The sequence below is a fragment of the Scardinius erythrophthalmus genome (genome assembly GCF_964197995.2).
Source record: "Scardinius erythrophthalmus genome assembly, chromosome: 6".
NCBI lineage: Eukaryota > Metazoa > Chordata > Actinopteri > Cypriniformes > Leuciscidae > Scardinius > Scardinius erythrophthalmus.
Window position 1 is genome coordinate 26,760,787 of NC_138226.1, and position 24,765 is coordinate 26,785,551.

Genomic DNA, 24,765 nt, shown 5'->3' on the forward strand with positions numbered 1-24,765 from the left:
GTTGCATTGCAAATTGTTCAATTCTTCCTGCCTGACACTGAAATGTGGAGAGATTGAATAGCATCTGTAACACCTGCAATCTATGTAGGCCTATGTTCTACACATGAACAAACAAAACTCAATAACTGTTATTTGATAAATATGACTAAATAAATAAATTATAGGCTACAATAATATTATTGAAATACATAATACTATAATATTATAGTAGGCCTAAAACAGTTAACATTTTCAGAATTCTATGCTCATTGAGACAAAAAGCTAAAGTTAATTATGTGAAATTTAAGGTATTGTTAACATGTTGCAACCATCCCATGGTTGTGTTGCAACTGTCCCCTGGGTTGGGGTCAGTTAAAAAATCTGGCTTCTTCTATTCATATAAATATGTTGAACGATATGTCATTTGTAATCATCTTTAAATGGTATGGGTAATTAGCAGACAGATGCAAGTTTAATATATACAAATTTGTTTGGTCTAGTCCAAATAGTCTCTGAGTAACTGAGAGAAATGCAAAAAGTGTTGCAACCCGGTCTCCCCTACTCTGTTCTTTATTCACTATATTTTTTACAGTCACCATGAAATCAAAATTTACCTTTTTTTTCATGGAATATTATTTTTTTATTGGAATACAATTTTTCCATAAACATACAGAAAATAAAATGTGCCTTTTTATTAGATTAGTATAAGAAATAAAAGACAAATAAATTAATTGATTATCAAAATAATCGTTAGTTGCTGCTCTAGACTTTATTATGAATTATTTATTATATATATTGAGTCCTCAACTAGCCAATAAGTAAGATTAGTGGATGCCACAAGATCTGACACATAGCTTTGCTGCCACCTTCTGGTGAAATCACAGTATGCATCCATTTTACAATTGAAGAGTTCAGATGCAAAAGCCTCTAAGTGCCATCTGACATTTTCTTCTAGAATGATCATTTTTATCAAGCTCGTATATTTAAGTTCAGTAATTTCACTTAAATGGCAATGAAAATTACCTATTGTCATTTAAGTGAAATTACTGAACTTATAGGCTATATTCATTCACAAACAAGATTGCCTCGATCAGACTCAAAACACAGACTTAACGTATTCACAATCACAACCAACGAGATGCTCCTTCACAGGCAGCACTTGAATGTTATCTCTTGTGCTATTGTTCATATTATATGATTTTAGAATAGATAAATTGTTTGGAGGCGGATTCTGGCGGGGGAAAGTATTAACATTTTAAAGGTGGTATCAGTGATTTCAGGCCCAAAAATATTTTTATCACATTCATCTAATCTTTCCTAACGATCCGCTAGCTGCATGCCGTCAAAAAAACGCGTCTCTGTAGGCAGCCTAGGCTCTGAGATCTGCACACAAAAACAAATGGTTTAGCCAAACACTCAAAACCAAAACAAATAGTGTTCCAACCAATCACCGACAGGGGGAGGGTGTTGTGAGGTTTTGTGCTCGTGCACGGCTGCACGCGAAGTCAGAGCTGAAGAAAAAGCTGGCTCAAAACCTCACAACACCCTCCCCCTGTCGGTGATTGGTTGGAACACTATTTGTTTTGGTTTTGAGTGTTTGGCTAAACCATTTGTTTTTGTGTGCAGATCTCAGAGCCTAGGCTGCCTACAGATACGCGTTTTTTGACGGCATGCTTATGGGGCGGGCAGCTAGCGGATCGTTAGGAAAGATTAGATGAATGTGATAAAAATATTTTTGGGCCTGAAATCACTGATACCACCTTTAAGAAGAACTCAAACTAGTTGCTAGTCAAACAACAGCGTGAAACTGGTTGGTTCGTTTTGTAACAGGAGACTCGAAAAATGAATCATTTAAAAACATAATTTTATTAAACGAAATACAAAATGAATACAGCTCTATACATCTTACAACTAACTAACTAACTAAATAAATAAATAACAAAAATGAATCGTTTAATGCGCTTTGTGAACCGATTCAACAGGTTGAAAAGAATCAAAGTCCTTTTAGTCCTTTTATATAAATTGTATATAAAATGTCTCTGAAAGAATCCTCCATCCCTATCGCGTCAAATTGAGTTTAGCCTACTGAAGCTAAACCTTTACATTTTTTAGGTTACAGAAGCGTAGGCCCTACCTTTGCAGAAGGATGTGAAATCTATATAAAGATTGTTTAACATAAAAATGGGTAGGTTTTTCTTTTCTTTTTTTTCTGACAGCTGGACATAATTCTGACAATGCTGTATAAACAATGCTGCCAAAGATCTTTGAAAAGCACGTATGGGATATATGGCAGAAAATAAAAGATTTCCAATCCCACTAAGATTTTATTAATACTTTATTTTTATTTTTGACTTTATTATTTTACATTTGGAAATGTTAGCCTAATTTATAAGTCCATTTATGGTGCGGTCTGTTTTTATGACATTTGTGTCTCGTACAATCCGTTAGGTATTTTGAGCCTGATAGGATGCGCTATCTTTGTTTAAACACCTTTATAAATATAGTAGTTCGTTTTGATAGGTACTTTCCACCTCGGTGCTGAACTACACATGGCTCCGGTGGTGGGCGGGGCGTGTGACGTAAACAAACACAGGCATGTTCTAACGGCGCAGCTCAGCTGATCGTGACGCACCGCACTCATTTCGCAGCAGAGGGCGAAGGACACACACATATATAGAAGTTGGGTATCGGTTACACGCTGAAGTAATGAAGCCCGCTGTGCCAACGGTAAATGGGTGATTCTGACGGAATTCCGTACTCAAGCGTACGTTAAAACAGCGTCAGTTCCTGTGATCAGCGTCTTGGGAGTCGGAACGGACTGTCGCTCCCGTGGCTTCACCCGAAATATCTCAGTCCTGTTTACAGAAGCACGGCTTCTCCTGGCTGGACATACTTCTAAAAAAGGTAAAAGTTATTCTAATAGGGTGGCCATAATGATTGCAGGATCTCTAAAATGCTGTATTTATATGGAGTTGTGTGTGTGTGTGTGTGTGTGTGTGTGTGTGTGTGTGTGTGTGTGTGTGTGTGTGTGTGTGTGTGTGTGTGAGATGATCAGGCGTGTTTCAGCAGCAGCAGCTGTCAGCGGCCATATGGCCCACACACACAAATCGCGTTTTAACTTTGGGCTTGAAATAACGTCACATTGTGTCCGGTTTCCAGAGAGTTCCAGACATGGGCAGGCCAGACTCCAGGGGAATGCCAGTCTATATTCAGTCTATTAATCCAAATCCAGCAGTTTCTGATAAACTGTCATCGTCAGCAACAGTTCATTGATCTGTTGTCACTCATAACACCATACGAGTAAAAAAAAAAAAAGTCCAGTAGAAAATCTCCAAAAAGTTATGCCATTAAAGTGCCTAGAATTTTAAAGTTGTTCAAATAAACCCTTAATTATGTGATACATTAAAATTATGGCTAAACCAATCAATATACATTGCCGTGCCAAAAACACAGGGTATGACCAATGATCTATGTACTCAGGTTGTTGTTACTGTATGTTTTGATATCATGGCATTTGATTTGAATGATCACTATGCCTAATTGTGTGAACATGACTGTAACTGACAGCCAGGGTTTCAGAAACACTTCTTGACACATTCTTGTGATTTATAATGAGGCCATTTGTTACTGTTTGAGTAACAGGTGCACTACACTGAAGACCGCAATGGTGGATTACTATGATGTTCTGGGAGTGTCACGAAATTCTTCTCCAGATGACATCAAGAAAGCGTAAGTTAAAACTGCCTTCACTTATCAGCAGCTTGCAGCATGGCATTGTTGCTATTGTATGTTTCTAAATTTGTCTCTTAACAGATGCAAGTGAAGATTCAAGTAATTTTGAGACAGTTTACCTATATAAAGTATCCATTAACCACAGTGCTTTGACTACCATTCAAAAGTTTGGGGTTGGTAAGATTAATGTTTTTGAAAAGTCTCTTATCCTAAGCAAGTCTGCATTTATTTGATGTAAAATTGTAATATTGTGAAATATTATTACAGTTTTAAGTATATGTTTTCTATTTAAATATATTTTAAAATATAATCATTCCTGAATTTTCACGTGATCCTTCTTAAATCATCCTAATATGATGATTTGCTGCTCAGTTGTGCTGTTTAATATTTTTTTCTCAAGATTCTTGAATAGAAAGAAAAAAAAATCGTAATGATCCCAAACTTTTGAATGGTAGTTTTGAATATATTACATCCATAAGAAGTTCATAAACATCTTAATGTCATGAAATCTTATTCTGCCTGTTTGCTGTGGTCTGTTACTCCAACTATTTGAGATATGCTAATATATTTTGTAAAGCCACACTAGCAGAATGACTAATGGATTTACAGTTTTTCTAGTTTTAGACTAATGAAAGTGTCCGTTTTCTGATTTCCCTTCAAATGAAGGACACTGATCAACTGATATGCCTGAGTCCATTCACACAGGACATTTTAAAAGTTTTAAACTGTTTTTTAACTTACCTTAGTTCAACAATATCTCTATGATATGTCAGTCTAGTGCATGTTTATACAGAAAAACAATTATAAAAGCACAGATGGATGCAATGACGTGGTGTATGCGACTGGCCTCTGAACCTATATATCACTTCATCACAATCTTGAGATGCCAGTCAAGATAAGTTTACTTAACTGTGTATTCATGTGTGTATACAGTTACAGGAAACAGGCTCTGCGATGGCATCCTGACAAAAACCCAGACAACAAGGAAGAGGCAGAGAAAAAATTCAAGGAGATAGCAGAGGCCTATGAAGTTCTTTCAGACAGTAGGACACTGGAAATTTGAACTCTACAGCAATGTTATAAATGGTTAAATCACTTGTTAGGAAAGGGTTCGGTTACTTTGGGTGTTACATTTCACTGTTGTTTTTTGTCTCATTTTCAAGAAAGCAAGCGAGATGCATACGACAGATACGGTAGATCGGACATGCCAATCTCAGGTGAGGAGAACTTCACTCTGCTTGATACTCTCTTATTGTTGCATGTGCTTATGTGAGCTCTCCTGTTTTCTAGAATCTGGTGGTTCTTCATTTCCTGATGACTTCCCAGGATTCTCCTTCACATTCCGCAGCCCAGATGAGGTGTTTCGAGAGTTCTTCGGAGGGCAGGACCCATTCGCTGACTTATTTGGTGGGTTCTCAGGGAGTTCAAGGCCCGTTCACACCAAGGACTATAACGATTAAGATACAGTTCTAAAAATAGCTTGAAGTGTAAAAGGATAGCAGAGTCCACACAACAACTTTAACAGTAATGACACAGAGAAACAATATCGTTTGGAATCACTTTCAGAATAAATTTGTCCTGCTGATGAATGATAAAAACATTGTCAGCCAATCAGAATCCATCCTGCCTTAAAGAGCTCAAGTATTTAAAGCAGACGACGACAAAACTGCTGCGCGGTGTTGCACTTCCACCATCAGTGCAAGTGGTTTATCTCTGTCAGAATTTCCCTTATAGTAGTGGTTCTCAGCCAGGGGTCCACTAGGGGGTCTCAGCAAACTTGCAGGGAAATGTTGTAAAATTAGTTATATTAAATGGATAGTTCACCCAAAAAAAATTTAATTCTGTCATAATTTACTCCCCTTCAAAGCTGTTCCAAACCTTTATGAATTTATTTTTTCTGCTGAACACAAAGTAAGATATTTTGAAGAATGTCGGTAACCAAACAGTTGTTGAGCCCCATTGACTTCCATAGTATGGAAAAAAAAATACCATGGAAGTCAATGGGGTTCATCAACTGTTTGGTTACAGACATTCTTCAAAATATCTTACTTTGTGTTCAGCAGAAGAAATAAATTCATACAGGTTTGAACTATCCTTTAATGCTAAAATCTAAAAATAAATATGTACAGCATTAAACTGACATCATACTTTTGAGTATTTTTATTAATTAAAATCAAAGGGGGGAGGCTTCAAAATTGGCTCTCTGAGAACCACGGCCTCACAGACTCCTCGTGTTCTCCCTGACCTTTCCCTCCTAAGCCCTCTCGCATTTTTCTACACTTTCCCGCTAGATGATTTCCCGTTTGGTGGAATGCACAGTGGGTTTCACAGCTCCTCCTCCAGGCTTGGGCCCAGTCGCTTCTTCTCCTTCCCCTCAGCAAATGGTTGGTTTTTAAATATGCTTTGTGCCCTTTTTGTGTATATATTGTATGTATGTTGCATATGTGGTGAGTCTCCAAGATTAATACTTAATTTAGGTGAACTTTGATGAATATGTATTGATAACATTGATGACAATTTGGTAGATATGGACCATGGCAAATAAATGAGTTGATATGGTAATATAGTCACTTTATGAGAATTGTTTTTTCAAATCCTTAAGAGCTGAATTTTTTTTTTTTATCAACAGCTGACTTTACCTCCTTCTCCTCTTCAATGGGTGGGATGGGCAGCATGGGAGGGGCAAACTTCAAGTCTGTTTCTACTTCCACCCGTATTGTCAATGGAAAACGTGTCTCCACAAAAAAGTCAGTTTGCTTCTCTTTAAACTGATTTTGTCTGCTGTTATCCTTGTTCCATATGTGGTACAATTAAACAGTGTAACCTACTATCTTTATTTGAAATCAGTGATGTATGACAGTGCATCTGGCAGATTAAACCAAAAAGACAGTTTTTGACTAAATGAGTAATTAAAATGCAATTGTATGTAGAATAGTAAAAGAGGGTTTATACTTTGCCATAATGTGACGGTCTGATTTGCAGAAAGTCACAGGAATTGAATTTTGTTTATATATTTCCCTTTTCTTTTCTTTTTTTTTTTTAAACATTACATTTCTTCCCTCAGGGTCAGAGAAAATGGCCAGGAGAGAACAGAGGTTGAGGAGGATGGGGTTCTGAAAACTGTCCTCATCAATGGTAATTCTTTTTTTGCTATCGTTTAATAATAATATTGGGCTGAGACAAAAGGCAATCTCTATACTTAATGTGCATGTAAAAATTTACCTTATCAACTTGCAGACTTAGGATAAGACTCAGGACTGCCTGGGAAAGTAGATGTGTTTGCAATCCTAATACACATACTCTACCATTAAAACATTTGGGGTCAATATGATTTTTTATTTTAAAGAAATGAATACTTTTAATTACCAAGGATGTATTAAATTTATCAAAAGTAACAGTAAAGACAGTTTTAATGTTACAAAAGATTTCTATTTAAAAAAAATATCTTTTAAACTTTCTATTAATCAGAGAATCATGAAGAAATGTATCGTTTTCACAAAAATATTAAGCAGCACAACTGTTTTCAACATTGATAATAATCAGAAATGTTTCTTGCACAGCAAATCAACCTTTTAGAGTGATTTCTGAAGGATTATGTGACACTGAAGACTGGAGTAATCCATCACAGGAATAAATTACATTTGAAAATATATTCAAATAGAAAACAGTTATTTTAATTTGTTAAAATATTTCACAATATTACTGTTTTTATGGTATTTTTGATCAAATAAATGCAGCCTTGGTAAATATGAGACTTTTTAATGTTCAAAAACATAAAAAAATAAAATCTTACTGACCCCAAACATTTGAATATTAGTGTATGTGCAAGTCATAACCATTTGGCCTAGTTATAAAAGTGGAAACCTAGCATATTGTAGGAAAAGGCTTTTATGCTGTTTCCTGCACAGTGGTTCATATACGTGACCCTGGATCACTAAACCAGTCACAAGTCGCACAGGTATATTTTTGGCAATAGCCAACAATACCTTGTATGGGTCAAAATTATCGATTTTTATTTTATGGCAAAAATCATTAGGATATTAAGTAAAGATCATTTTCTATGAAGATATTTTGTACATTTCCTACCGTAAATATATAAAATATTTATTTTTGTGAGTGAATGCAGCACAATCGTGAACATGAATGACAACTTTAAAGGCGATTTTCTCAATGTTTCGATTTTTTTGCACCCTCAGATTCCAGATTTTCAAATAGTTGTATCTCTGCCACATATTGTCTTCATAACAAACCATACATCAATTGAAAGCTTATATATTCAGCTTTCAGATGATGTTTAAATCTCAATTTAAAAAAAAGACCCATGTGACTGGTTTTGTGGTCCAGGGTCACGTGTGTGTGTGTGTGTGTGTGTGTGTGTGTGTGTGTGTGTGTGTGTGTATATATTATAGAGAGAGAGAGATAGAGATAATTGTTCTTAGCTCAACAATCTTGCGTTCTGGTGCTTAAACATCATTTTCAGTATTTTCCTTTATCCTAATTTAATTTAAAACTTTAATGAAGTCACTTTACTTTATAGGAGTCAGATAAATAATTAAAGCAATTATACCACATATTCCTTTAACTGTTTATTTTCCACAAATATTGGCTCAAAACCTCAGTTTAGGCTTGCAGGTAGATTTAGCAAACTCATTACATTTTACGCCAGCGTCTTGTATTTCCATATATGCAAATTCCTAATTTCCATATTGAGGAGTTTCTGTAAAAGTGATCTGACATTCAGCTGTGTTTTTGTGTTTAGGTGTGGAGGATGAGATGGCGTTAGCTCTGGAACTGAGTCGTAGAGAGCAATCCAGTCAGCCTCCCAGACAATCCCAACCGCCACTGCTCCACCCCCCCAACAACAGCTCCCCAAACCCCGCCTTACGGTCCTTCAGCGCCGCCCCGTTCTACCACTGCCCCGATGCCAGTGAAGACGAGGACGAAGACCTCCAGATGGCGCTGGCCTACAGCTTGTCGGAGATGGAGGCCCAGCAGCGGGCAGAGGACGTGATCTCAGGTGCTGGGGGAGGGAGGGGGAGGCAACCAGGTGATGGGAATGGGAAGGGAGCCGTTCAAAAAAACAAATCCGAGAGAGAAGTGACAGATGATTCAGACCAAAGCACCCCCTCATCTCCAGAAGACAGACTAACAGAACAGGGTCTAGATACGGGTTCGGAAAGTTTGCATCCAGAGAGTGTTAGAGAGGATAAAGAGAATGATAAAATGGCGGCCAATGGGAATAATGTGGTAAAGAAGAAAAGGAAGTGTCAGTGTGTGGTCTGTTAGTAAGACTGTGGAGAATAATCATGCTTGTGTGTGAAATTAGCAGTGTTAACCTTATGTTCTCTCTATGGTTGTTTTTGTTTTTTTTAAATCCTTCCTTAAGTTTTGGACTGTGCTTTAACAGTTTTGTCTCTTGTGGCAGGGCTGATGGCATTGCACAAAAATGACAGTGTTGAATTTGTATTTTCTTGCCTTGGGGAATGAATAACAGGTGCCAAAATGTGTTTATACTACACAAAGACAGGACATTTTATACAGTAGGAAGTTTGAATGTACTGTATGCAATATTTTAGAATGTCACTCATATCTGACAGATATCACTGAAATAGGTGTCTTGGGAAATCATTTGCCAGCCTTGACTGTGTAAACAGTAAAAATAGTCAAGCCGCTTTCTTAGTCGATCAGAAAAACATTCTGCCTGTGAATCTTTTGGATTGCTGGCATCAGGTTGACTGACATGTCTTTGGAGGGTGTGTTTTTGGGGTATTGGAGAGCAGGCATATGGTTAGCAAACGTTAGCATAATGGCTAACCAGCATAATACAGTATTTGACATGACTTTTTAGTGCCAAGCAAAGATAAATGCTCTGTACTTGCATTCTCACTCAGATGAATTAAATTGCAACTAAGTTGCTGCATTATAAACCAGTGGTTCTTAACCTCAAAATAACTTCAGCCAAAAATCAAGACATTTCATCTAAAAAATAAAAACTCTAAAATACTTTATCGGATAAAAATTGTATGAATAATTTAAAAAAAAATCCTTATCCTTAATTCCTAACAAGTAAATTCAGAAAAACTATAAAAGTCATGGGACCTTCGGATATTGTTGTGGACAAAGGGGGAGAACCACAGCTCTAAATCGCTTTTCCGAGTATTTCAGAGCATTTTAATAGCTATCTTGCTGATTAGTTGGCATCCCATTCCCAATGAACGCTCCATTTATTCTTCCAGCAGTGAAGTGCTCTATTTCATCAGTGTTTGCTATTGTTCCTTCTAGAAAGGAGATTCTCTGACTCTAGTCTGGGTGCTTTGTGATTTTTACGGTGCATTTGTCATTCCTTCAGAGGTACCTGTTGAATGTGAAGGGGACTTTTTTGTAGATGGGGAAATTTTGCACAAAGACTTAAAGATAATGTGCCTCCGAGGGCTAATGTTTAGTGATTAGCATTACCTAATGCGTTACAGACAGACATGTAAGGGAATGTAGATCCAAAATGATCTCAATTTATCAGAATGTGCCAAATAACTGACTGACAATGTCTCATTAGTTTTATACACATCCGAATTATTCAGTATTGATATTTTGTTTGTGCCTTTTATTTTGCTAGGATTCAAATGCTTGGCTATTGTTGCCAATAATATATATTAGAGTTTGTGTACAAGTTACACATTATACTTTTTTCTTCTTTTTTTTTTTTTTACTTGCTTGTGCAGTTTGTTTCATAACTATAAGCTTTGTGATATAAAATGAACAAAACATCAATAAATGAACACTAAAAAAGCACAAAAAGTTTGAATGTGATGCTATGTGAATATTGATGAAAAAAATGTTGTGTACAACTGCAAACAGTCATTCACATAACTACTATTCACATTTGAAAATGTTATGCGAGACAACATTGTTATCTCAGAACAGAAGTATCCTAATTCATATTCAGCACTCAGTCATTGTTAACATGATGTTGTTGGTAATATGAAGAACAATAAACTGTATTAAACCAGCTCTTTTCAGCATAAGAAGTATTTTTGATGGACTGCTCATTTTTATCCATGCTTTTTCTCCAGTTTACCTGATAGAAATGGACGGCAGCCCTTTATTACCTCTTTATTTTTTTACATCTGAAAGGCCGGACGTAAAATTAGGTTGAATACATTTTATTTTTCTTAGTGATACACTGTTCACCTAAAAGCATGTAATTCAGTGCGACTGTTGTCATTACCGGCACATTCATCATTCCTATTAATGGGCTGCATTTGTAAACCTCATTTGCATTTACTGTTAATGATTTTGTTTTTCCTGGGCTTTTTACCTGACTCATTCTCCCTGCCGTTACAGAGTCCGACTTCCAGGCCTTCACAGGCTGACCTGTGGCGCTGTGACCCCCCCTCTTACCCCCAGAGGTAAAACGTAGTGTTGTAGACTTCTCTGTACATGACAGAACTAAAGCATAGTTTTTAGATCTTCTCCCCACTCATAGATAATGAACATGCATTTGTGTAATTACCTGAGAGTTTGCTGCTCCTGCTCCAGATCAAGCAGGAAAATATTGAATTTGTGCATAGAAACTTGCAAGCAATCTTGTTTTATTAGTCCCAGTTTCAATATGTAGTTTTAATTGACCAAACACAACACAGAGGATTGTGAGGCAACACTAATACTGAATTCATCCGTCTGCTCTTAACAGGTGAAGCATTTCCCGGTGCTCTGCTCTCTCTTTCTGCTTCTCTCCTCTCTCTCTTTCTGTCTTTCTTTCTGCCTGGCTCACCTGCTGCTCAGACCCTTTTCAAAGTTTTATTTGGAAAAAAATCCCAGGCAACGCTACATAAAGGTCAATAATGTACGTGCTAAGTATGTATGTGTGTTAATTTGAGCCTTGGAGAGGGAGTACTGGATTACTTTTTATATATAAATTATATTTATGGCCTGCACTGCACAGCTCGTGTACAAGTTAAAGTGTCTTGAGGACAGAATTATTCTTTCACATTTTTAATAATGAATGCTTCAAACCTGCAATGAATGTATAGTTGCACTTGAAATGCTATATTTGAGAGTTTTAAATCTTCACAACTAATGAAAGGTTTATTATTTATTCTGAAAGGTTTCTTGTGTATTAATTAAAATATCTGCATTTCATAACCCATTATTCTGTAGTTTATTTTTATTTTTATACGCTACTGTTCAAACGGTTGGGATCGGTGAGATTTTTCAAATGTTTTTGAAAGAAGACTCTTCTGCTCACCAAGGCAGTATTCATTTGATCAAAAATACAGTAAAAACAGCAATGTTATGAAATATTACAATTTAAAATAACCTTTCTAGTTTAATATATTTTAATTGTCATTTATTCATGTGATGTCAAAGCTGAGTTTTCAAAGTCATTGCTCTTCAGAAATCATTCTATGTTGATTTGATTCTCAAGAGACATTTCTTCTTATTATTATTATTATTGAAAACAGCTGTGTGTTTTTGTGGAAACCGTGATACATTTTTTTTCAGGATTCTTCCATGAATAGAAAGTTAAAAAGAACCGTGTTTATTTAAGATAGACATTTTAAATGTCTTATAAAAAAAATCAAACATACAAGCATACAATTTTTTTTGTGTGATTTAAAGGTGAAATGTGTAATTTCGGTGCCAAAAATAATAACTAGGTTTGGTCATATGACTTAGGTTTGGTCTTAACTACACAGTCTACAGGACAAAGCAGCTTTCCACATTCAAAGCCATATATATTTTGTTAATAAATTGCAGAGTTCAATCTGCATGTTCATAATGAAAGAAAAAGCCACACACATCAAGCAGTGCTGCTACACAGATTCACATTTAATTCAGAACCATTTAAAAATTATAGTCATATATTTCTCTGTTTTTTTGATAATTTTCTAATTATTTGCTCCAGGAAAAGACAAACCGAGCTCTCCATGAATTATTCACAGTGATCATCACACGACATAAAGGCTGCACTAGACACTAGACATTAAGGATGTGAAAGCACTGAATGTTTGTGAGAGATTTGACAGGAACCGTAAGATATTACGGGTGCCTTTCATGGTACATTCCACTGAAACAAACCACTCTTGGGTTCAGACGTGAGTCATGACTGTGCATATATGTTCTCATGTTTGACTGCATGAGACATGGTGGGTTCTTCTGTCTTTTTTTACATTTGATACATGAATTGCATTTTTGGCCATACCATGATCAAGAAAGCATTTTAAGAACAACAAAATGTAAAGATTCTGCTTTTTCAACATCAAACGTTATGTGTATATATATATATTTATAAAAAAGACATTATACTGTAAATGTTCAGAAATTAGGTCACTTTAAATCACTGTCTCTTAAAACCACTGTTTCTCCCTGAAACTCAATTAGGACTGAAGAATTTGGCCCCTGTAAAGTGTTTCCAGCATACAGAAAGCGTTCATAGTCTTTTATAGTGTGACAATATTAATTTTCCGACTTTTGAAAGTGAGTGAGGTGCATGAAAAGAGGTGAGTACAAGTCGAAAGGATGTAATAGGGATGCAGTGGGATGTGGCTCACTGAGGAAGGGCTTTCAGAATGGCATTGACCTCTTCTGCCACAGCCGTCAGGGCGAACTCAAACTGGTCCTGAAGAAACAGTCAAGCTTAGTGTGTAAATATACAATAACACAAGAAAGCTTGTTTCCGTCACAGAATAAAAAATAAAAAAGGTAATTTGCGAGTTTATTTCTTGCAATTCTGACTTTATTTCTTGCAATTCCTAATTTATAAACTCTTAGATATAAACTCAGAATTGCGAGATATAAAATTAGAATTGTGAGAAATATAGTTAGAATTGCATAATGTAAACTCGGAATTACAAGAAAAAGTCAGAATTGCACAATGTAAACTCGGAATTACAAGAAAAGGTCAGAATTGCACAATGTAAACTCGGAATTACAAGAAAAAGTCAGAATTGCAAGAAAAAGTCAGAATTGCACGATGTAAACTCAGAATTACAAGAAAAGGTCAGAAATGCACGATGTAAAGTTGGAATTACAAGAAAAAGTCAGAATTACAAGAAAAAGTCAGAATTGCACGATGTAAACTAGGAATTACAAGAAAAAGTCAGAATTGCACGATGTAAACTCGGAATTACAAGAAAAAGTCAGAATTACAAGATGTAAACTAGGAATTACAAGAAAGGTCAATATTGCACGTTATATATATATCTCGCAATTCTAACTTTATCTTTTGCAATTCCGAGTTTATAAACTCGCAATTCAGAATTTTCTCATAGAAATTGATATTTTAGATATAAACTTGGAAATGCGAGTTTGCCAGAGAAAGTCACAATTGCAAGTTCATAACCTCAGAATTGCAAGAAACTCAGAAGCCTCAATCTTACAAGAAAAAGTCTGAATTGTGAGATAAACTCGCAGTTGCGAGAAAAAAAAAAAGCCTGAATTATGAGATGAAAAGTCGCAATTACCTTTTTTTTATTTATTTTTTATTGCATTGCTGAAACAAGCTTCCATACTAACATGCACAATCACATGCTGAAATCATCGAAAAGCATTTTATACATACCTTAGTGCGTACCATACTTGGTCTCTGGTCACGAATATGCTCCAATGTGGCGGCAATGTCAATCTCCTTCACACCTAAAACGGACCAACAACCTGTGAGCGTGGCGTACAAGGCACACTTAGAGTAATGGCGACTAGATAGAGTAATGAGGCACTTACCTTTCGCCATGCGGTTAAGTACCATGTCAATAAGAATGTAGGTGCCGGTTCTACCAGTACCATTGCTGTTCGAAACAGGAAACCATTTTAATTTAAATCATTCATATTCCATGAAAGAAATACATAGCCCATATTGTGAGCCTGAGAACTTATAGCCGTTTACCTGCAGTGCACAATGATTGGGCATGAGCGTCCTCTGTAGCACTTGTTTACTTTTCTGAAAAAAAAGGGAAAAAAAGATGCATAATGCAAGAATAGAAAGGTTGGGGGTGAAGAAGGGAGAAAGCATGTCCTAATGAGCATAACTGTCAATTTGTCAAACCCTACGATTAATTATTCTGGCGACAAAGAGGAATTGAAGGATGCATGATGCTGGGGAAGGAAGGGGGAGAGAGGAGATGGAGCCTCACTCCTGCTGCACTCACACCTACCAATGATCATTTTTGTGACTATGCAACTGGACCCAGACTACTAGCTGCAAATCACAAAAATGACACTGGGAGGTGTGCTACGTCCAGGGACCTACCGATCTCCATCAGAGACAGAGAGAGTGACGGAAGGAGGAGAGAAAGACGGGAGTGACGCAGGGCCCGTGGCAGGGTGTCGAGCACAAATGGAGAAGGTCCGAAGTGCAAATGCATTCAAGGGAGAGGAACTTTAGGGGGAACTGGGCTTCAAGGTAAACATCCACAGGTAATTAGGGAATCCCAAGTGTGAAGAAAGGTCCTCATATCAGGGTGAGGAAAAACAGTAGGGAAAGTATTTGCAATGAGACAGATGTGGATGAAAAACTTGTGTATGTGTGTTTTAGTCTAATGTAAAGTGAGTTTATTTCATGTTAATACAGTTTAAGTCGAAGGCACGAGGAACACATTTGACCTCACACTATCAACAAGAATTTCTTTTTTAATGTTATATTAAATATATTTACTCATTACGTTTATGCATTAAAAATAGGGTTTAATTGAATAACATTAGTTTACATTAACATGAAATAACAATAATATACACTTCTAAAGCATTTATTAGTTTTAGTTAATGTTAAGTAAAACATTTACTAATACATTGATAAAATCAAAAGGTTTATCTGTTAATATTCTTTAATAGACCTAAGATAACATGAAATAACAATGAACAGTTGATTTTTATTAACTAACATTAATAAAGATTAATACATACTTCAGCAAATATTGTTAATGTGTGTTAATGTATAATGGGATCTTATTATAAAGTGTTACAATGTACATTTATTTGTTACTAGATGTTTTTTGGCTATTGTTATTAGCAGTCAACAAATCTTCATTTCGGATGTGACCTAGTGGAGATGTTGTTTACTCCATAATTAGTCCATCAGTTTCCGTCATTTATCAATTTTAAACTTGATGTCATGCGAATTTATCATTTTGTTCTCTATGAGAACGTATTAAGCTCAAGGGAGGCAGAAAGGACGCTGCCTCCCTCCGTCCGAACCATATTACACTTATGTTGCTATTGGACAGTATTACTTGGAAAATAATTTCCACTCTATTATCTTTTGTAATATCTTTGAGGAGCTACTACCTCCCTTGAGAAAACACCTGATGTGTGTGTAGTCCTATCACAACATGAGTTCATTTATTATCAGCAGGAAGGTGTTGTGTTATGGCAGTACCTGCGGAAGTCCAGCAGGGGTCGTGTGGATGTGGGAATGCCTTGCGCAGGCCAGCTCAGCAGGTGAAACTGGGTCAGAGTACGGGTCTCTTGAGTCTGGACGTTCTTCAGGTAGAAACTACGAACCAAGAAGTCTTTACACCAGATGTGTTCAGACACCAGATTCACCTGAGACGTACAGAAAAAAATGGGTAGTACATGCTAAAAGAATAAGGTTCACGAAGAAGTGAATCTTAATGTTTCTCACCTCATATATGTTGTATAAAGACGATCCTTCATCAGGCCAGTAACGTTCGCATTGTTTTTCTCCATCCTCCACTAAAGCGGTCATCATCACTATTACAGTACAGCCATTTTCCCATACCATCTAACATATGCACCAAAACAGTGTCAGCACACAAAGAATGATTTACTATATAAGAAATGCATTTTAATACAATGTTTGTATTATTTAATTTATAGCCATTCCTTTACCGTATAATCATATATATATTCTTTTAATCTTTAAAAATATTCCAATATTTGTTCAATCTAAATCTTAAAATGTCATCTTACTCTCAACATGTGTAACTTACCTGCCAGAAATCAGCAATAGTGTGTGGTAAAGGTCCTTGAGTTGCGATATAAGCAGGTAAACGTGGATCATGATCAATCTATGGGTAAAGACAGAAAAAATGAAGACCCTTTCCTGTGACATGATCACATTTACCTTTTTTTATAGAGATAATGTGTTTTTCTACCCGTATTTACTCATCCAGTATATTTATACTTCTTTAGTGGAATAAAAATTGTTGTTTCTTACTATAGTGCTGGCATTTATGTAGTCCTCTTTGGAGGGGTTGACCTCTGCCTTTAGTTTCACTCTCGAATGGTCATCTAAAACAGAGTTTTTTTAATTAAACATACTGAATGTTGAAAAAAATAATTTTCCAGTTTTATGAAATGCCTTTCCTACTAGTGTAAAATATTGTTCAAAACTTTGGCGTGGTTGAGATTTTAACGTTATTGCTCACCAAGACTGCATTTATTAGATTAAAGATACAGTAAAAACAGTAATATTGTGAAATTTGAATTCTATTTGAATATATTTTAAAATGTAATTTATTCCTGTGATGCAAAGCTGAGTTTTCAGCATTATTCCAGTCTTCAGTGTCACATGATCCTTCAGAAATCATTCTAAATGCCTTTACTGTCACTTTTTGATCAATGTGCTATTGCTGAATACAACTACTAATCTTACTGACTTTTGAACGGTAGTGTGCAGCACATGGATGAGATCACTGGAATAAATGTTGGCACATTGCTCTTACAGGGCACAAAGTCAGGATAGCGGTTCTTCTCCATGTTGCTCTCACACTGGGCGATAGAGACGGAGCTCGGCTCAGCCTGGTACGAACACAGAGCCTCCCACTCTTTCTGCAAACGGTCCTTATTCTTCAGATGGTCCTCCATATATGCCTGAACACCAAATGAACTTTAAGCATTTCATTGTCTGCTTATAAAAGACTAGTTTGTTTCTATGTAATTAATAAAAGAGTTCAGGATACAGCTTAAATTTTGTGCATGTTTAAACACAGACTCTACGACCTATTTACTTGTATGTGCTGTAGTGCAATAATTCCTGTTAATAATTCGAGTGTGATTCTTAGCAAAGTAAAGTCTGAAATATGATTTTGGTGTGCTTGTGGCTCTGTACCAGTATCATGTGTCCTGTGGAGATGTCCATGTTGGACTGCGCAGGCTCTTCGCTCCAGGACGGCGTGCTGCTGTGAGAGCTGGGACTGTGCTGCGGTCCGTCGCTGAACTGCGACGACACACTGCTGACTCGAGATGTGTCGGTCCCCCGTCGACCCCCTGCCTCCGGACGGGTGAACGATGACTTGGCTGCCATGTGCTGGCGACACAGCTCCTGAGAGATGCAGGGAAACCTCATCACCACTGACTCAAATTACATTTTCAGATCAATAATCATCACTGTTCAATTACCTATAGCTAAGGCCAACGTCGAATGAATTTAAATGCAATTACAGTGCTGATTATATGCCAGTTACACCTGATTAGTGTTTGCTTTAGTCATCCTAAAAATGCCACTTAATAGCCACAAGGACATCTTTTAAACTTCTTGATATAAGGGGAAAAGATAATAGACACTATTTCATGCTTCTATATGGGTTGAGCGATATACCGGTAGACACGATTAATCGGTACTTTGTAGAAATATGATTTCGCACTAACGTCTCTATTGCGGTTACGCTCACGTGACGCTCCTGCTGTGCTGAAAGCTTATCATTTGCATGCGTTTTTAAGCGTTGCGTTTTAAAAGCAAGTGATTTTTCACCGTTGAAGCGCAGTAAGCAGCAAAAGAGAACTCATTTCGCTATATAATTCGTGCGAGATCTGAACTGAGTTCTTTTTGCCGCCTAATTGGGCTTGTGCGGTTAAATACACTTAGTGTCTTTGCAGGTAAACACAGTCATTTATGTAAGGGTTAATGCCCGACGAGGTGTCCGACGCGCAGCGGAGGACGGTTGCCTCCGCCGAAGTCCATTAATACCTGTCAATGGACACCTCGAAGGGCATTAACCCGCTTATACCATGGTCACTTGCCAAATAACACATTTTTAAAACATTAGTTTATATTTTAATTATTTTTACAATCGAAATCTAAAGTTTTTACAAACAATAACTTGGTTTCCCTGGTTACGCCCCTGACGGTTTATTTACTAGGTGTCCTCTATCACTTTTTAATGGACACCCTGCAGCCAATCAGAATCGAGTATTCACCCAGACCATGGTATAAGTCTTAAGCGAACTTCAACAGTTGAGAAAGAAAACGCATTCTGGATCCGTGCAGTCAGTCTTAAAGTGACAGCAGCCTAATATACCTGCTGTCGTCTGTGTCATTAATGTTGATCAAACAACTAAAGAGAGAAAATCTCTCGCTGCTCTTTACTGAATTACTTCTGTAACTTTAATTTACACATTGAAGACTATGCAGGTTTTTGTAGTATGTGGTATTTATGTAGTATTTCTAGTGCTTGGATTTTTTCAGGTTGGTCTATTTCATTGCTGTCTTTGTTCTATTGTAGTTTATTTTCCTATATGCTTGCAGTTCGTTTCTTTGTTCTTATTTTATCAATGTTAACTTGTCTTCAGTAAGCTTTTTTTACTTAGACTAGTATTAGTTTTTAGTGATCTTGAAAATAGTGACAAGAATTATGAAATTTCAAAATGTTTGATATCATAAAAACCTTATTTAAAGCAAAAATAACTGCATTGTGATATATATCATTATCATGAAATAAAAGTACTTTGTAAGATTTTGGTCATATCGCCCACCCCTACTTCTATACAATTGCATATATAAAGAATCTTTAAAAAATGTATCATGGTTTCCACAAAAAATATTAAGCAGAAAAACTGTTTTGAACATTGGTAATAATAAGAAATGTTTTTTGAGTATCAAATCAGCATATTAGAGTGATTTCTGAAGGATCACGTGACACTGAAGACTGGAGGAATGATGCTGAAAATGCTGAAAATTACATTTTAAAAAGTAAACCGTTTTATGGCAATATATATAAAATATTGAAAAATCCTTCTCAGAAGCATTTGCATTTGTGTTGAAGCTTGTGTGTGTTTAACAGTGTGGGCTACCTGGTAATCAAAGTGGGTTTCCACACCAGCTTCTGGTCCCAGACCCAGTTTGCCAGAGGCTAACTGACGGGCATGGTGACGGAGACAGGCGACCGCCAGGGCGACTATCAGCACCGTGCCCACACACGCCATGGCCACCATTGTCAGGATGACACCTCGCGACCCCTCCCCTACCCGTGTGGCCTGGGGCAAGCCACGCCCCTCGCTCCTCTATGATGAGGGAGAGAAAAATAAACAAACGTGAGATAACATAATGCAGAAAAGCGACATGCGAGAAAATGAAAATGAAAGCATTCCAGACATCACAAAGAGCAAGTGAGGAAGGTGCAGCGTTCGTGTGCCTCCTCTGGCACGAAACAGTGTCTCTCGTCCCCTCTTTTGTCTCTCTCTCTGTTTGTGTAAACAAGTCGGATGTCATCATCGACTACTAATTACCCTGGCAACCCAGGCACACGCGCACAGCCACGTGCCACCCTGAAATAATTAGACAAAGTCACTGACCCGCCCGCCCCACTGAATAATTACCAGCAAGTAAACAATTAAGGAAATCCCCCACACAATGGAGGGGTCAATCACTCTGAGGGGATCTCTTTCATACTCTCCTTTATTTTTATTCGATCTCTCTCTCTCCGTCTGTCTCTTTCTTACCCGTTTTCACAATCTGTACTTATAGCGCATCAAGAGAACAAGAAAATGAAGGGACGCAATGATTGCTGATGTCACGCAGCCCCTCTACCCCCGTGTCTCCAACCCCTGCCTGTTGGTGTTGCCATGGCGTCTGGGAGCCTCAGCAGGGGAGAACAGGCCGTAGCGCTACCATGGCAACAGCAGAATGCTCAATGTAATTCATGGCCATCACGGTGAGCAGAGGAAATGAGAGACGAGAGGAAATATGCTATTGTCAAAACGCCTACGCTGTTCAATGAAATCACATGTGGTGTTATCTGAAGAAACCACCTTAGCATGTAACACTGACAGAAACATATATTCAATCCGTGTCCATTTTAATTATTATTTCGGTGTCTTTGGTCTGTCTAAAATGTATATTTTCTTGCACTTGAGCAGACAAATTCACTCAAAGTTATGTCAATAAATAGCGAGTAAACACATCCCAGTAAACAGTCGGTTATGTCTAAAGTTTCAGTATTTTAGATATGCGCAATCGCTCTTAAAGTGACAGCAGCCTAATTTCTGATGTCTGTGTTTTTAATGTTAATCAAACAACAAAGGACAAAGAAATAAAATCACTCACTGCTCTAGACTGAATAACTTTAGTTACTTTAATAAGGATTAATTAATAAGGACGTTTAATTTATACAGTGAAGAATATGCAGTGTTATGTTACATTTACTTGCTTTATTAAATTTCTGTACCTGAAAACTACTGTCAGACCTGCTAGGAAAAACATGAAAAGCACTGTTTATTTCATTTGTATCGTTGTTATATTGTATTTATTTGTGCTTTTGCTTGTAATTTGATTATTTGTTCTTATTTTTTTTCTGCCTGTTTACTTGATAATGTTTTAAATGTATATTAGTTAGGCTTGTATTTTCAGCTGTGGTATCAGAATTGGAATAGAGGATTGTGAATATTCACTGGTATCTAAAATGTTGGTGTCATTACTGCCTGTTTTTGCAAAATCAGTTTCATGGCCGGAAAAAAAATATTTATGGCCAGTACATTTTATTAAGTCACCGGCCATTGGCAGAGTAGCAAAAAGTTAGTTTTAGGTCCTGTGTGCAAGTAACGGGAAACCTACAGTAAATAATATTTTACCAAAATTACTCAAATAAAAGAGAATATTCACTGTACTAAATTAAACTAAAGCTTTTGTATGACTTTTAATTACTAAAAATACATGATTGCACTTTATTTCAATGTATCATTGTTACAGATACATTTAAGTACTGAGTAATATTAATTAACTACATGTACTTACTAGAGGGTTAGGGTTTGGTTTAGGGTTAGTTGCATGTACTTATGCATAATTTACTGTTATGCATGGTAAGTACATGTAACAAGGACACTAAAATAAAGGGTAACATTTTATTTTAAGATGAGTTAACGTTCCTACATGTACTTACTATAGTAATAACAGTAAATTATGCATACTTACAAGTAACTAACTCTAAACCAAACCCTAACCGTAACTCTTATAGTAAGTAGCCTACATGTAGTTAATTAATATTAGTCAGTACTTATTTGAGTAAGTACAATGCAACTACGTCATCTGTAAAGTGTAACCAAATAAAGTGTTACCAAATTCATAATCACACAAATGCACTTTCTTATGTAAATGTATGCTTAAATTATGTCATTAATAATTACATTTATACTAAACTAAACCAGAGCTTCTGTAAGACTAAGATGACTAAAAATGCATAATCACACAACTGCACTTGCTCAAGTAAATGTATGACTGATTCATTTCATTGATAGCTAAATGTATAACTTAAAAAGTCTAAAATTAATATTACTTTCATCCAGCATATCAATTATTATTTGGCATGGAAATAATTCTGAAAAAGAATTACTTGATCCCTCCATTTGTTTAAACTACATGCCTCTCACATCAACCAAAGATGATCAAAGAATTTACTGTACAATCCATACTATTTAATAATAGTTGGTTGAATACGACTGAACACAATCTTTTGAGGCAGTTTTTATGCAATACAGAACTTGACATATATTACTCTTTACTTTTCCACAATTGAAAAGAAAAAAAAAGGCTACTATAAATCTCTTGTCGAACAACACGTAGAACAAAACAGGAAACATTAAGGAAAAAATGCAACAGGAGCTTTCAACAATCTATTCTTACACCGGCTATAATTTTCGCACAGACACCCACTGGCTGTTCTGTGAAAGTGGAACAGACCTTCAGGCCTTCAAAGCGGGCTCTGCAGCCGTTAGAGCTGAGCTAGCAAAAGAAAAAGATTGAGTGAATAAGCACTTAAGTCTGACCACAAAGAGGTTAGGACGCCTTCCCTTCTTTTTTGTCCTTTCTCGAAATTCATCAACTATTTCCCCCCCTCGCTCCCTGTCCTCCTCGCACCCACGTTTCATTCTATCCCTCTTGTTCCCACTCAAATTCGGCCTTTTCTCCTGAAAAGCTGGAAGAATGTTCCGGAGAAGAGATTGAAGGAGGGAGGGGGGTGGTGGTGTTGAAGCAAGGGTGCGCGACTGGACGGAAGGACAATGGAGGAGGAGATAAGGGGTGTGGGGCGCCTCACCTGCTACTCCAGAGAGGCCCCCGAAAGGAAGACTGACAGGCTTTTAGAATGGAGCACGGGAGCAGGCAGGAAAAATGAGCTGGTTTAGGACAAGAGGACAAAGGCCCCCCAAGGTCTGAGCGGAGCAGGCAGAGAAATGAGGAGGCAGAGAGAAAGCGGGAGAGAAGGCAACTGATCTCAAGGAGAGAAAGCATGGTTACAGGGAACGAGAGAGTAAAACTCTTGCGCAGGAGGGGTGAAACGGGTCCGGAGAGGGTGATACGTGAGGACCAACCGTACAAGTGAGGTCATATTTACGTAAAGAAAAGTTCAACGCGTACTCCAAGTCGCCACGAATACGAACGTGCATTTGAATCACAATAAGCTGCTAGCCGAGGAGCATAATTCAAACATCTGTTCCTCAAGAAGCGGGAAAATAGGATTCAGGGTCCCAGGACCCCCTCCTCGGTTCCCCCACGACCCCTCTGACATCTACCGCGCCCTTTGACCTCAGCCACAGAAAAAGAAGATGCACACACACACACACACACACACACACACACACACACACACACACACACACACGTATGGCTGTGTGTGTGTGTTTGTGCTTGTTTGTTTTCGGAAGATCTCGGGGGCAAAGATCACCGAACGCCTCGCACTCTGAATCACAATAGGCAATCGGCACGACCGAGATGCCCGAGTGAGAAATGAAGCGTCGACCATCTCCGAGACTCTCGGTGATCTAAGATTTCATCAGTCTGTCTGTCCCATTATGTATCTTCTGCTCCATTCACTCCTTGTCAATTGATTTCACAATTCAGCAGGACTCAATCTTATCTGATAGACGCGTTCAGACTATGACTCGTCAGAATTCTCATCACAGCCGTCGTCTCTCTCAGCCTTAATATCGCACAGCAGAAGGTGTGCAGTTTTCATTAAGTTTCCTCTAAAAAAAAAAAAAAAAACCTTCAGAGAGTTTATAATGAAAGATTTTTCTGTCCCTTGCAGTTTTTTTTTTCATCAACAATATTTGTAATAGCATGGAGTGTATCAACCGTTCATTTGATTTAGCACTATCTAGGTCGAAACTAGAAAATAATGAAAAGAAAGGTTCGATTATGGGGCTATTTTTACTATAAAACTATATGGGTAAACAATGAAATTTATTTCAAGTTAACATGAAAAAAAATGTCCAGTTAATTCCGGTCACTGAGTGGGTCATTTTAGCAGTACGTAATTTTATGCGATCAAACTTATTTTGCGACCTTACAGTAATGCCTTTTTATAATTAGTACACGAAACCTTGAGAAATAGTATGAACTTAGATGCACCTGCAATGACTACAAACGGATTACATCATCTCACTCATCCAGCCCGCTCTGCCCTGTTACCACAGCAACCAGTCCACCTGACATCACTATTCAAGACAATTCTTAAAAACAGGGTTTAACAAAAATGTTCCATCACACACATTCGAGTGTGTGCCACGCTGCATAATACTGAAGCTGTGAAATGTAACTAAACACATGTGGTTAATTGTTATTTTAGTATTAATTTTTAGACATCTGAAATCGTATCATAATTTTTCAAATATTACCAAATAGTAAAAGACAAATTTAAAGATAAACTATTTTTAGTTCTGTTATTATGGGAAGATATGATGATATATAGTGTATATATAGTAGTGGTGTCAAATCGATTAATCGCATCTAACATACAAGTTTGTAAATATGTGTGTGTGTGTGTGTGAGTGAGTGAGTGAGTGAGTGAGTGAGTGAGTGAGTGAGTGAGTGAGTGAGTGAGTTAGTGA

General features: G+C 37.1%; 2 protein-coding genes across 3 annotated transcripts in view; one reads left to right on the forward strand and one right to left on the reverse strand.

The window, feature by feature from the left end:
- Positions 1 to 2,564: 2,564 nt before the first annotated feature.
- On the forward strand, positions 2,565 to 11,860 carry dnajb2 (DnaJ heat shock protein family (Hsp40) member B2). Of its 2 annotated transcripts, XM_081369636.1 has the most exons (11): positions 2,588 to 2,883; positions 3,622 to 3,708; positions 4,645 to 4,754; positions 4,875 to 4,928; positions 5,002 to 5,118; positions 6,003 to 6,095; positions 6,341 to 6,458; positions 6,776 to 6,846; positions 8,471 to 8,728; positions 11,053 to 11,117; positions 11,402 to 11,860. In XM_081369636.1, exons 2-10 carry the CDS (start codon positions 3,644 to 3,646, stop codon positions 11,079 to 11,081), a joined length of 915 nt encoding a protein of 304 aa, XP_081225762.1. In that variant the 5' UTR covers positions 2,588 to 2,883; positions 3,622 to 3,643; the 3' UTR covers positions 11,082 to 11,117; positions 11,402 to 11,860. The 2 variants fall into 2 exon arrangements, with proteins under 2 accessions (XP_081225761.1, XP_081225762.1); XM_081369635.1 differs by lacking the exons at positions 11,053 to 11,117; positions 11,402 to 11,860 and having other exon boundaries at positions 2,565 to 2,883; positions 8,471 to 10,738.
- A 658-nt stretch (positions 11,861 to 12,518) lies between these two features.
- ptprna (protein tyrosine phosphatase receptor type Na) overlaps positions 12,519 to 24,765 on the reverse strand; it is a gene marked incomplete at its 5' end in the record, with an annotated part of 32,128 nt that continues 19,881 nt past the window's right edge. Inside the window, 11 exons of the mRNA XM_081367389.1 lie at positions 12,519 to 13,330; positions 14,273 to 14,346; positions 14,431 to 14,495; positions 14,594 to 14,647; positions 16,082 to 16,248; positions 16,328 to 16,447; positions 16,656 to 16,733; positions 16,883 to 16,956; positions 17,391 to 17,538; positions 17,777 to 17,989; positions 19,738 to 19,947. Coding sequence (XP_081223515.1) covers positions 13,259 to 13,330; positions 14,273 to 14,346; positions 14,431 to 14,495; positions 14,594 to 14,647; positions 16,082 to 16,248; positions 16,328 to 16,447; positions 16,656 to 16,733; positions 16,883 to 16,956; positions 17,391 to 17,538; positions 17,777 to 17,989; positions 19,738 to 19,947 — 1,275 coding nt within the window. The 3' untranslated portion in view covers positions 12,519 to 13,258. The remainder of the gene's footprint in view (positions 13,331 to 14,272; positions 14,347 to 14,430; positions 14,496 to 14,593; positions 14,648 to 16,081; positions 16,249 to 16,327; positions 16,448 to 16,655; positions 16,734 to 16,882; positions 16,957 to 17,390; positions 17,539 to 17,776; positions 17,990 to 19,737; positions 19,948 to 24,765) is intronic.